The sequence below is a fragment of the Leptodactylus fuscus genome, chromosome 1 (genome assembly GCF_031893055.1).
Source record: "Leptodactylus fuscus isolate aLepFus1 chromosome 1, aLepFus1.hap2, whole genome shotgun sequence".
In the NCBI taxonomy this organism is placed as follows: domain Eukaryota; kingdom Metazoa; phylum Chordata; class Amphibia; order Anura; family Leptodactylidae; genus Leptodactylus; species Leptodactylus fuscus.
The window spans coordinates 78,094,617-78,109,135 of record NC_134265.1 but is presented as its reverse complement, the minus strand read 5'-3'; the positions used below and the strand labels follow the sequence as shown (position 1 = coordinate 78,109,135).

Genomic DNA, 14,519 nt, shown 5'->3' with positions numbered 1-14,519 from the left:
CTGCGGGTTTCCTAAGGTAATCGCTTTTTTATGAGGATTAGGTTTCCATTTGGGGGGGAGGTCCCCATGCAGACCCCCTGAACGGAAACCCGAGGGAAGATGTGAACCTACCCTTAGTTGCATATCTTATTAAGGATATCTGTTTCCTCCACTTATTAAGCTGTTCTCCGTGTCTGCACTCTGTTTGTTTACATGAGATTCCCACATTCAACCTCACACAAAGCTCTATAGAGAAAGGACGGGGTGGAGTGAGATGCTCCCGCCAGCTGGTTAATTGATTTATTGCCTCATTCTGTGTACTAGCAGCCTCTTGTCTACAAACATAGCAGTGTAAAAGTGTACAGAGCAGCTTTTCTATACGTATCTCTTGTTGATAGATGAATATAGTACACAGATATATTACAAAACTCTCTTATTTTCACCTGTACTATTCTTTTATGACTGGAAATATTGTTTTAATGATGTCCAACAGCAATATTAAAATTGGACATGGTTATGGAATGTGTGTGTGTATATATATATATATATATATATATATACAGTCCTATGAAAATGTTTGGGCACCCCTATTAATCTTAATCATTTTTAGTTCTAAATATTTTGGTGTTTGCAACAGCCATTTCAGTTTGATATATCTAATAACTGATGGACACAGTAATATTTCAGGATTGAAATGAGGTTTATTGTACTAACAGAAAATGCGCAATATGCATTAAACCAAAATTTGACCGGTGCAAAAATATGGGCACCTCAACAGAAAAGTGACATTAATATTTAGTACATCCTCCTTTTGCAAAGATAACAGCCTCTAGTCGCTTCCTGTAGCTTTTAATCAGTTCCTGGATCCTGGATGAAGGTATTTTGGACCATTTCTTTCTATAAAACAATTCAAGTTCAGTTAAGTTTGATGGTCGCCGAACATGGACAGCCCGCTCTCAAATGATCTGAAAACAAAGATTGTTCAACATAGTTGTTCAGGGGAAGGATACAAAACGTTGTCTCAGAGATTTAACCTGTCAGTTTCCACTGTGAGGAACATAGTAAGGAAATGGAAGACCACAGGGACAGTTCTTGTTAAGCCCAGAAGTGGCAGGCCAAGAAAAATATCAGAAAGGCAGAGAAGAAGAATGGTGAGAACAGTCAAGGACAATCCACAGACCACCTCCAAAGAGCTGCAGCATCATCTTGCTGCAGATGGTGTCACTGTGCATCGGTCAACAATACAGCGCACTTTGCACAAGGAGAAGCTGTATGGGAGAGTGATGAGAAAGAAGCCGTTTCTGCACGTACGCCACAAATAGAGTTGCCTGAGGTATGAAAAAGCACATTTGGACAAGGCAGCTTCATTTTGGAAACAAAAATTGAGTTGTTTGGTTATAAAAAAGGCGTTATGCATGGCGTCCAAAAAGAAACAGCATTCCAAGAAAAACACATGCTACCCACTGTAAAATTTGGTGGAGGTTCCATCATGCTTTGGGGCTGTGTGGCCAATGCCGGCATCGGGAATCTTGTTAAAGTTGAGAGTCGCATGGATTCCACTCAGTATCAGCAGATTCTTGAGAATAATGTTCAAGAATCAGTGACGAAGTTGAAGTTACGCCGGGGATGGATATTTCAGCAAGACAATGATCCAAAACACCGCTCCAAATCCTCAGGCATTCATGCAGAGGAACAATTACAATGTTCTGGAATGGCCATCCCAGTCCCCAGACCTGAATATCATTGAACATCTGTGGGATGATTTGAAGCGGGCTGTCCATGCTCGGTGACCATCTAACTTAACTGAACTTGAATTGTTTGTCCAAAATACCTTTATCCAGGATCCAGGAACTGATTAAAAGCTACAGGAAGCGACTAGAGGCTGTTATCTTTGCAAAAGGAGGATCTACTAAATATTAATGTCACTTTTCTGTTGAGGTGCCCATACTTTTGCACCGGTCAAATTTTGGTTTAATGCATATTGCGCATTTTCTGTTAGTACAATAAACCTCATTTCAATCCTGAAATATTACTGAGTCCATCAGTTATTAGATATATCAAACTGAAATGGCTGTTGCAAATACCAAAATATTTAGAACTAAAAATGATTAAGATTAATAGGGGTGCCCAAACTTTTTCATAGGACTGTATATATGACCCGTTCAGGTTTGTGTGCATTTCACCGATCCTCTTTAGCACCACACTTGGATTATAAAACACACAAGCTCTTAAACTGTCACTATACATTACAGGCAGGCTGCAGGAAGGCCATAATTTATTTATAATCGTAATGTAAATTTCAGTAGCATGCTTTACACTGTGAGATTTAACGTCACACACATTTTGTTTCTGAAGTGGAACGTTTTAATAATAAATCAGCCATATTTAATTCATTGCGTGCATTTTATGCCATATGTAAACAAAGTGTACTTGTTGTAATGTTCAGAGACTTTCTAATTAGTCCAATGTGATTTCCGCTAAACTTCTAATCAAGGTTATACAACTCGGTGAGATTTTCTCTTTTTCAATGAGACTTTAACCTGTGCATATAGCCATCGCATATATAATAAAATGCCAGCGTAGGATCTCACAACCTGACACTCGCATTGGAGTCAATTTAGATTAAGTACTCTTTCCTTCATTACGGCACGCTTGTCAGTAGCCAGAGTCGATTGCAACCTACTATGTTACAGGTGTTCTGTCTTTATTAAATAAAGCTAGAGACCAGGTAATTGTCAGAGTAACGTATTTCAGGATAAATAATTCTAAAAATCAGTCATTCTCTGCATGCCCTCCTCAGTACTTCAGGATTGCTAGAAGCTAATCAGCAATAAATCTTACTGGATAGGTGTCAATTTAACATATCAATGCCAGCAAGACATCTGATTAAAACTTGGAGAAGCGTAATACTTGTTTGTATAGCCTTTGTCACTCACAAATCGGTTTGCGGGTGATGCGAAGCGTAGGAACATTAGGGTATCTGCAAACTTCCTTAGTTTGGATTTATTTGTTTTTAATGCTGTAGCTACACAAGAACTTCTAGTCACGTGACGTAAGATTGCAACTACGTAGCGTTCATGCCACTACATGGCACGTAGTGAGGTCAGTGTGGTTGTTTTATCACCCAACCTCTGTCGGACCACATTTACTAGCACAACATTTGCAATGTCTTAGTTTACGCAGTGTCGTAGTGAATTTTTTAAAATAGTTTTTTTTACTACCTTTTTTTTTTAGTTTAAACTATTTTATTAGCCTCCCTAGGGGGCTTATACCTGCAATCTTTTGACTGCAGTACCACTGTATTGAAGTCTATGACAAGCCTGGGAGCCTTCAGAAGGCTTCTAGCTATCATAGTAACAGGATGGTTCCCACATTGACAAAGGTATGGGGCACAATTTTACACTTTGGGTGGGGTCCTCACTTGCAATGCCTGTGATCAGAGTAAAGGTCTTTGCTTTACAATACAATACTGTCATGTTTAAAGAATTGGCATCCGGAAGGGAGTTAGAGGGAGCCTAGCACTGTGATAAACAACATGTAAGGGGGTGTTCACACTACCGTCAGTGTCCGACATCTAGTGTCCGCTCCTAGTGTCCGTTCAAAATCTCGCACGGACATTAGGAGCGGACACTAGCTGTGTCCGTGACACTTGTAATTTATTTAAATGGGCATCGGGTGCGTTCTTTTGCACTCCGTGCCTGTTCTTGTCCTTCACTGTCCGCTTGTAAAGATGTCCGACTTTTCAAGCGGACAGAAAAACCCGACATGTAGGTTTTTTCTGTCCGCTTGAAAAGTCGGACATCTTTACAAGCGGACAGTGAAGGAAGGGCACGGAGTGCAAAAGAACGCACCCAATCGCCATTTAAATGAATGACAAGTGTCACGGACACAGCTAGTGTCCGCTCCTAATGTCTGTGCGAGATTTTGAACGGACACTAGGAGCGGACACTACCTGTCGGACACTGACGGTAGTGTGAACGCCCCCTTAAGTATGTGGCCTTTGTACATTTGGAGAAAAATAACTTTAAAGTGATTCAGGTTGTTGGTGTACTAGGGATGGGTCTTTGGCTACTTGGAGCACTGCTGTTCAGACCCCTACCACATATGGTATGTTGTTTATTACCATATAAACAGAGGTAGCCATTGAATATACTTGGAGAGGTGGTAGATTCCCTTTAAGAATATCTATAGTGATTTTCATTTAGCCAATCTGGAGTAGGTCATTACACACAATGGACTTATTGAATAGTCACACATGGGTGCAATATACATGCAACACAATTTTGTTTCTTTATGATGCAACATTACTGTGTTACAATGACGCATATGTATTTGTCATTATGCAATATGAACTCAAATTATTAGTATGACTGGGTTTTGACTTGTCCCTTCTTTTAAGAAAAAATTATATTCATAGCCTGTAACTTTTCTTGTGCTATTTACTGCTAAATTCACAGCTACAACTTCCATGTACTCCAAGCTTGAACTGCAAGAATGCCTTATAAAATAACCTTTATTTATACAATGTGGAATATTCTGCAGCACGTTACAATCACCGAAGGTTATGTTACATTTATATAGCATTTGAATCCGTATTCTTCTATTTCACCGTCATAGTACTATATTCCAAATGTGCTGTTTTATGCAATTTCCTGTATTATATTTCTGAACTTTTGGCATAAGTAATGCAACTTTTGTACGACTGCTAGACCTATCAAACTAAGCCTATTCATACATATTCAAACTATGAATATAGGCAGAAATGTAATCTACTGCCTTTATGCTTCCCACTGAGTCACTAGAATCCAAGTACTCAGTATCTCCACAGGGAAGTCACAAAGCTGCCCACAGAAATAAGAACGGATTAAGAAATATATCAGGGCATGGTTTAAAAACAGAATGAAATATACATAATTGGATGAATCATGAGAAGTTCAAAGCACAATCAGATGGTCAGAAGGTCTTCCTTCACTTCTAGCTAAGTCCATGCCGAGAGGCTTCTTATTTATATGCTATTGATTATTTTGCAGTTGATTTTACAGCGGTAATTTTGACTCTCATTGTGTAGTATGTAACGTGGATGTGATGTCTGTAAATGTTTGTGAGGGCCCGTGCGATTCTTAATGGAAATCAATAAAATTTAAGAAAAAAAAAAGAATCTTTCAGACCTCAATGGAAGTTAGGCCTGGTTCCCATTACTTTTGGGTTTCTGCTCAGGAAGTCAGCTTGGCGACCCCCCCGAACGGAAACCTGTCCGCATAAAAAAACAGTTAACTAAGGAAATCCACGGACCCCATAGATTATAATGGGGTCCATGTAGTTTCCGCACGAAAAATGTAGAGAGAAAAGTGCTGCTAGCAGGACTTTTTTGTCTGCATATTTCATGTGGAAAGGGGAATGGAATGGCCTGAACAGAGATGTGAATCGGGCCTAAGGTCTTCCACAAATTGACACATGGTTGCAGAAATTTCTGTGATCTGAGACCTGGTTTACATCTGCATTCAGTAATCCGTTCAGGGAGTCCGCATGGTGACTACCCCACCTGAAAGGAATACCGAACGCATTGGCAAGCAGAGAGCTTATGAAAGCACACAGACCCCATAAACTATAATGGGGTCCATTTGCTTTCCACAGCGTGTCCGCACAGAACATGCAGACTGAAAAGTACTTCATGATCTATTTCCCGTCCGCATGACTTATAGTCTATGGGGTCCGTGTGCTTTCACTGCTCACCACTTGTCAATGAGTTTGGTAGTGCATTCGGGTGGCTCCCCATGCGGACTCTCTGAACGGATTACCGAATACAGATGTGAACCAGGTCTCGGATCACAGAAAATTCTGCAACCATGTGTCAATTGCTTAATCCCCGGTTCACATCTCCGTTCAGGCCATTCGGGGGTTTGCGTGCATGCGGACTCCCCAAACGAATTACTGAACGCAGATGTAAACCAGGCCTAACATGCCATAAAATTTAAATGATATTTCAATTATGTTAACATGTCAGGGAGTGTCATTTTGTCACTAGAAGGTTAATTAAAGGGGTATACCGTTCACAACTATGTACAGAGTAGAGGATAAGTTTCAAGTTGGTGGGGTCTGACCATTGGGACTCCCACTGATCATGAGAACTGGGGTGTTTGGCAGGTCAAAAATGTGCGCTGCTACTCCATTTACTTACATGGGAATCTTATTGTTATCCCTAAACTATTGTTGGGAAGCCTATACAATTTGGGAATTTGAAATGTAGCGTTTGACTCCATTTATAGTTCACACAAAAAAAGTATTGTATGCAAGATTATCAACACATGCCTACCAAAACAGCATAACTTTTCTATGTCCTCAAGGAAAGAAAAGCCATATGCCTCCCTAAATTTGCTCAACGACCACAAATGATGTCTCCAGTGATAGATTATTAAAAGAAAGATATTTTTGTTCTAGATACCAGCAGATGTAACTCCAATGCCAGTGGCGTAACTACTGTGGTAGCAGCTGCCACAGGGCCTCAGACATTAGGTGCTCGGCGACAGCCGCTACCGCTGCGTTTTTTTTTTTTTTCTTAATAGGCCATTACTCCAGCCGGTAACGGGCCCTATTTACTTACCGATCCTGTCAGGGGCCGGGATCGGTAAGTGACGCCACGGGCCACACAAACACTATTATTATACTTGAGGGGGGGGCCTCATTGAAGATGGCCCGCACCACCAAGGACTGCAGCGGAGCCGGGGATAGGTAAGTGACTGTGTTTTTTATGTTTGTATCCCCCTCGGTCTCCGATCATTATACTCTGGGCTCTGAAAAGACCCCAGAGTATAATAATTATTCATGGGTGTTCATTATTCGGCATAATAGTATGTGCAGGGGCCACTATGGGGTATAATACTGTATGCAGGGGCCACTATGGGGCATAATACTGTATGCAGGGGCCACTATGGGGCATAATACTGTGTACTGGGGCCACTATGGGGCATAATACTGTGTGCAGGAGTCACTATGGGGCATAATAGAGCGTGCAGGAATGCTGGGGGGGGAATCGGTCGGTCAAGGTCTTTGGTGTCGGTCAGGAAGCCGGGGCCCATGTCAAAAGTTCGCCACGGGGCCCCGCCATTCCTAGTTATGCTACTGTCCAATGCTGTCATGATACATCTTAAGTGTATTAAAGGGAGTCACCAGAAACCAGCATATCAACCTAGCCACGCAGATACCTAAAGAGTTACCTAAATCAAAGGTTGTTTTCCCCTTGTGAATTGGTGCATTCATTGATAATGAGAGTGTTGCCATTGCTTCAAAGAGATAAGCTTTAGAGATGAGCGAATATACTCGATCGAATACCTCGGCTGCATAGCTCCCGGTGCAAAAACACTTCCGGGCTTTGAATTTTTACTGCCCCTCCCACCTTCCCTGCCGCCGGGAGCTATGCGGCCGAGGTATTCGATCGAGTATATTCGCTCATCTCTAATAAGCTTCATAGAGATTCCAACTCTAACTTCTATATTTTGCCACAGCCCAACTCTGACTCCTTCATAAATAGCTGACATCCATGTTCAGTCAGAAGCAATGAAGGTCCTCTAATTCTTTAAAAAGCAAGTGTTTGAATTCCTGCGAAAGTTAAATTTAGAACAAGTTATGCATCTGATTAATTATATAATATCAATAATTGTATAATATAAGTAATAAAAAATTAAAGGGGTTTTCCAGTTACCAAAAATTACTGAGAGGCAAATGTTATTGTTTGTATAATAAAAAATACCAATTTTCCAGTATACTTTCTGTATCAATTCCTCTTGTCAGGGTCATGTGATATACAGTCTATGGATATGATCTACACACGGGTGTCCTGCTCTGTATAGTTACAACAAAGTAATCAGACATCTGTCTTAAGAAGCCATGCACCTGTGTGTCCATAACATCCATGGAAGTAAGGAATATGAATGACAGTAAGCAGAAGTCTAGAAAACTGGGAGGAATTAATAAAGAAAGTGTATTGGGAAATTGTACAAGGCTGGATTCACACTACTGTTATTTAATGTCCGTTGCTTTCACCCATCAGAGGATGGGGGTAACAGATTTTGAGTGACTAATGCAGATTAAGGGATTGTGCACATTGATACAAGCAAAATAGTTAGTGTTCCACAAAAACAACAAAAACAGTAAAATTAGAAACTCTGCTTAACTTGAGATACACATATTTAGAAATGTCCAGATGGGTAATGTAGGACATATGTGTAGATGTTGCTTTATGTCGGGTTGTCTAGTATAGATAAATGTTACATTTTCAATGAAAAGATGTGTATAATGTTGAGTTCCCAAGGAGATCCATCGTCATGTTGGGAGTTTAATTAAACAGATGTGCACAAAATAAAGTTTCTTTGCTTATTGAACCTTTCGTAATTATAAAAATATTTTTTCTCTCATATCATTCAAGAACAGATCATTTAAGGTTAATCCATGTTCTAATGGTATTATAGTGTTACTGAAATTTGGACTCTCTTCGAAGCAAATTCAGCAGGGATTAAGATTAACGTTACATTAAACTGCTTTTAATTTATTAAAGCAAAGTCACAAATTAGCATAGAAACAAAAGCGTATCAGCTCTTTGTTGTCATAGAGCATAATACAGCAATTTTGGAATGAAATGCTGTGGTAAATCAAATTAGTGTAGGGAAGTATGTCACTGTCCTAGAACTGTATAGTAGTTATAGTAGTAGTCACCCCCCTAGAACTATATAGCAGTTATATCAGTAGTCACTGTCCTAGAACTGTATAGTAGTTATAGCAGTAGTCACTGTCTTAGAACTATATAGCATTTATAGTAGTAGTCGCCATCATAGAACTGTATAGTATTTATAGCAGTAGTCACTGTCCTAGAACTATATAGGAGTTATAGTAGTAGTCACCATCATAGAACTGTATAGTATTTATAGCAGTAGTCACTGTCCTAGAACTATATAGGAGTTATAGTAGTAGTCACCACCATAGAACTGTATAGTAGTTATAGCAGTACTCACTGTCCTAGAACTATATAGCAGTTATAGTAGTAGTCGCCATCATAGAACTGTATAGTAGTTATAGCAGTAGTCACTGTCCTAGAACTATATAGCAGTTATAGTAGTAGTCACCATCATAGAACTGTATAGTATTTATAGCAGTACTCACTGTCCAAGAACTGTATAATAGTTATAGCAGTAGTCACTGTCCTAGAACGGTATAGTAGTTATAGCAGTAGTCACCGTCCTAGAACTGTATAGTAGTTATAGCAGTAGTCACTGTCCTAGAACTGTATAGTAGTTATAGCAGTAGTCACTGTCCTAGAACTGTATAGTAGTTATAGCAGTAGTCACCGTCCTAGAACTGTATAGTAGTTATAGCAGTAGTCACTGTCCTAGAACTGTATAGTAGTTATAGCAGTAGTCACTGTCCTAGAACGGTGTAGCAGTTATAGCAGTAGTCACTGTCCTAGAACTATATAGCAGTAGTTAGACATGGTCTTGTTCAGAAACACTTTCATAAATATATTATTTTCTTCCAGTATTATGTTTAGAAAATTGGGAACTGTTAGGAGAGTTGAAACCCAGAGTTCTTTAGGCATAAAGGCAACTTAATTCTGTAGAAAAGCTAAGAAAACCTAGTGAAAAACAAAATGATATCCTGTGCTAACTGACTGATCACTATTATGCAGGTGCAGCTGAAAACCACAGTTTCAAGCCAATATGTCATTCGAACTCAACCAAATAACACGTGTCTTTCTACTTTGGAATGTGCTGCAATTGCACTTTCGATAATGGAGAAAAATACCGAAATTCAGCAGGTAGGATCCACCTCAAAATACTATGGACTCCATTTATAGTGGTCTATTACATGCAATATTTCTATAACTTTTACCAGATAAAATAACAAAGAATGGAATTTTTGTTCCAATGATGTTAGTGTGAAAATTATGAAAACCAAATAAAATTTTCAGGCTGTCACACAACGTATTGTTCCCTGCCCAACAATTTTGTTCCTCTTCTATTCTTGCAAATCCTGTTCATATCATTGTAATCTCCCTGTGATTTCTGTCCCTACTTGGATCATTATACATATGAATTTATTTGCATATACTATATGGACAAAAATATTGGTATACCCACACCTGAGACCTCAGCTTTCATGGCATCCTATTGTAAATCCATAGGCATCAGTATGGAAGTTGTCACCCTTTGCAACTAAAACACCTTCCACTTTTCTTAGAAGGCTTTGTACAAGATTTTAGAGTGTCTGCTCCATTTGTATACTTCTGAAAGATCATTTGTGAGGTCTGCAATCTGTATTCTAGTTCATCCTAAAAGTAATGGGGTTGAGGTCAGCGCCCTGCGCAGGTCAATCCCATATTACACAATCATGTCTTTATGGACTTTGCTTTGTACACAGGGGCACAGTCATGTTGGAACAGAAAAAGGCCTTCCCCAACTGTTTCCTCAAAGTTGGAAGCATACAATTATCCTAAAACAATAGTTTTTGCCTTCACTGAAACTAAGCAGTCTAGGCAACCCATGTAAAACCACCCCATAGACTTTTCCCATCTCCACCAAACTTTACAGATGGCACAATGCAGTCAGGAAAGGAAATTTTTACTGACATCAGCAAACCCAGACTGTTGCAACAGACTGCCAGATAGAGGAACAAATGGAGCAGAGCGCTGGCTTGAACTGAGATTGCCATGTTTGGGGGTGTAAACCCCTGCTACATATAAACATCCTGGTGACTTAGGGGCACCAAACCTGGTAACAGGTGCCTGTAAATGTACAGAGAAGTCTCTATGTCTAGGTGAAACAACTTGTCTGCTCTGATGGCCACACTGTCAGATTGGACCCCTTTCAAGGGCCACAAAAACCTTAAAAGGTTTTTCCTCTAAAGTAGTATACTGTGCTTCAAATGTTTGATAGGTGAGGGTTCCATTACTTCTACTTTTAGATGTGTCCACGCTTTGGTTGAAGTCTCAAATTTCTCATGAAACAAATTTAATATACTATCACACCCTCTTGTTTCACACATCTCTGGATATGTTGAGCCCAAAAGACAGATATGTAAAGAAAAAAATTGTATCAAATATTTGTTGCATACAATATCCTGCACCCCTGTTCCCCACTGTAAGCAGAGGAGACAATGCGATTGCACATGCACACATAGTTGTTGGTTATGGGATATATGAAAATCCTGTCCTGCTCTTTTCACAACTTTCCATGCTATATAAAGAGCCGCTGGAACAGCCAGCTCTCCATCTCATAGCCTTCTCTTTGGAGAGCCAAATCAGATATTGTTGATATTTCCTGGTTGTATGGCTGACTCTGCTGGAGCTCTCGCTATATACTGTGTATATGTCCAAGTACCTCAAATAATTATTCTTTAAAGTTACAATCTAGCTTAAAGAGGATTTTTCACCACGTTCACCAACTCCAACTACAGTGGGGCAAAAAAGTATTTAGTCAGTCACCAATAGTGCAAGTTCCACCACTTAAAAAGATGAGAGGCGTCTGTAATTTACATCATAGGTAGACCTCAACTATGAGAGACAAAATGAGAAAACAAATCCAGAAAATCACATTGTCTGATTTTGTAAGAATTTATTTGCAAATTATGGTGGAAAATAAGTATTTGGTCACCTACAAACAATCAAGATTTCTGGCTCTCACAGACCTGTAACTTCTTCTTTAAGAGTCTCCTCTTTCCTCCACTCATTACCTGTAGTAATGGCACCTGTTTAAACTTGTTATCAGTATAAAAAGACACCTGTGCACACCCTCAAACAGTCAGACTCCAAACTCCACTATGGTGAAGACCAAAGAGCTGTCAAAGGACACCAGAAACAAAATTGTAGCCCTGCACCAGGCTGGGAAGACTGAATCTGCAATAGGCAACCAGTTTGGATTGAAGAAATCAACTGTGGGAGCAATAATTAGAAAATGGAAGACATACAAGACCACTGATCTCCCTCGATCTGAAGCTCCACGCAAAATCTCACCCCGTGGGGTCAAAATGATCACAAGAACGGTGAGCAAAAATCCCAGAACCACGCGGGGGGACCTAGTGAATGAACTGCAGAGAGCTGGGACCAATGTAACAAAGCCTACCATCAGTAACACACTACGCCGCCAGGGACTCAGATTCTGCAGTGCCAGACGTGTCCCACTGCTTAAGCCAGTACATGTCTGGGCCCATCTGAAGTCTGCTAGAGAGCATTTGGATGATCCAGAAGAGTATTGGGAGAATGTCCTATGGTCTGATGAAACCAAACTGGAACTGTTTGGTAGAAACACAACTTTTCGTGTTTAGAGGAAAAAGAATGCTGAGTTGCATCCATCAAACACCATACCTACTGTAAAGCATGGGGGTGGAAACATCATGCTTTGGGGCTGTTTCTCTGCAAAGGGGCCAGGACGACTGATCCGGGTACATGAAAGAATGAATGGGGCCATGTATCGTGAGATTTTGAGTGCAAACCTCCTTCCATCAGCAAGGGCATTGAAGATGAAACGTGGCTGGGTCTTTCAACATGACAATGATCCAAAGCACACCGCCAGGGCAACGAAGGAGTGGCTTTGTAAGAAGCATTTCAAGGTCCTGGAGTGGCCTAGCCAGTCTCCAGATCTCAACCCTATAGAAAACCTTTGGAGGGAGTTGAAAGTCCGTGTTGCCAAGCGACAGCCCCAAAACATCACTGCTCTAGAGGAGATCTGCATGGAGGAATGGGCCAACATACCAACAACAGTGTGTGCCAACCTTGTGAAGACTTACAGAAAACGTTTGACCTCTGTCATTGCCAACAAAGGATATATAACAAAGTATTGAGATGAAATTTTGTTACTGACCAAATACTTATTTTCCACCATAATTTGCAAATAAATTCTTATAAAATCAGACAATGTGATTTTCTGGATTTGTTTTCTCATTTTGTCTCTCATAGTTGAGGTCTACCTATGATGTAAATTACAGACGCCTCTCATCTTTTTAAGTGGTGGAACTTGCACTATTGGTGACTGACTAAATAATTTTTTGCCCCACTGTATTTGCATCCTTCAATAAGCTCTGCTCTACTGATTTTGGCACAGTTGCAATTTTTTCTCTAGCCCCCACCATTCCCAAGCAATAATTTCTGTTACTTTCTGAACAATCATGCTCCCTACTGTCAGGTGGGTGGTCTTGATACAGACAGGGACCGCCTACCTGACAGCAAAAAACATCAACAGATTCCAACTGAATCAGTGGAGCAGCAAGGATGCAAAGATGTGGAGGTGGTGAAATGTCCTCTATATATTGATGTGTTATGTTAATGGGGATGAGCCTGTAACACATGGATATAAGGAGCATAATAAAGAGGGTGTACCAGTTATTGTCTACAGACGTCATGAATACAGAATCAGTGACCTGGATTGCTCCTTTAAGTTGATTAAAAAGTAACTAACAATCCCCATAGTAAAAAAAATATGCAAATCTATTCTCCAGGATGTAATTAGGAGAACAGTGCACTCTGTATGCCGCCCTCTATAGGGCAGCATCCTTAACATCATGCATGACTCAGTTAAAAAGTGTGCAAGTACAGTGCCCACTTGTTTTAGGGCTGCACCTTTAAATCCTCCGAACATGCAAAGGAACCACACTTTATTTTATAACAAGAAGATATTTCATGATTTTATTTTTTTCATTTCAGCTAAAATCTGTGTCATAGTCATAAAAAGTTCTGTGGTTAGACAAAATCTGAATGCAGTTTACTGTGACTGTGGATCTCCTATTGATTTACGTCTTTCTTCCTCTAATTTATTTGGCAGACCATCCTCCGCCCTCTGCAGGCACTGTGCTCATTCCAGCTCCAGCATGGTGCTCAGATTCATCACAGCAAGGAACATCTGCTAAAAAATGGCCAGTACAAGAAACCTATGCCAAAGAATAAGCGCAAGCTGAAAAAGATGGAGCTTCTAGTTAACAATGTTAAAATTTAATAATTTTCTATTTCTGGATTTCATTCTCAGTTTACAGCGTGACATAGAATATGGTCCTTTTGTTTATAAGCCCCTGAGATGTTCTCGTTATGGGTCACACAGGACTAGTTCCTATAGCTAAGGAAGTACTGGCTGTTTTCAGATGGGGTCTTTTAATGTCACTGGTTTATGACTGATAATTTTACTTTTTTTAAATAAATTTCGTAACATTTCTTGCATTTCTGAAGGAATTTTTGATTGTTACATCTCAGAATTGCTATACTGCAATGCAGTTGCTATTGCTTTATAAACATGTACAATGACTAGTATTATATAACAATAAACTCAGATGTTGACGTAAAAGGAACTTATCAAAAGTGAATATGTATGAGATAAATGTGATGGGACACAAAAAGGTTCACAGTGTAATATACTGAAGTCCGAGAAGTTGTGTATTCTGTGCCATAGATAAAGTATTACAGTCAGTATACTGTGCTAAACACCAGCTGATACTCTGCAGAACAATGTCTGTCTGCTGCTGCCCTGCTGTATTATCAGATAAATACACAGAGTTCAGTACTTGTAAAG

General features: G+C 39.9%; 1 protein-coding gene across 1 annotated transcript in view; it reads left to right on the top strand.

Moving 5' to 3' along the window:
- The window catches only part of DTWD2 (DTW motif tRNA-uridine aminocarboxypropyltransferase 2), a 171,309-nt gene extending 157,183 nt beyond the window's left edge, over positions 1–14,126 (top strand). Inside the window, exons 5-6 of the mRNA XM_075272260.1 lie at positions 9,656–9,784; positions 13,782–14,126. Coding sequence (XP_075128361.1) covers positions 9,656–9,784; positions 13,782–13,952 — 300 coding nt within the window. The 3' untranslated portion in view covers positions 13,953–14,126. The remainder of the gene's footprint in view (positions 1–9,655; positions 9,785–13,781) is intronic.
- The last annotated feature ends 393 nt before the right edge of the window (positions 14,127–14,519 follow it).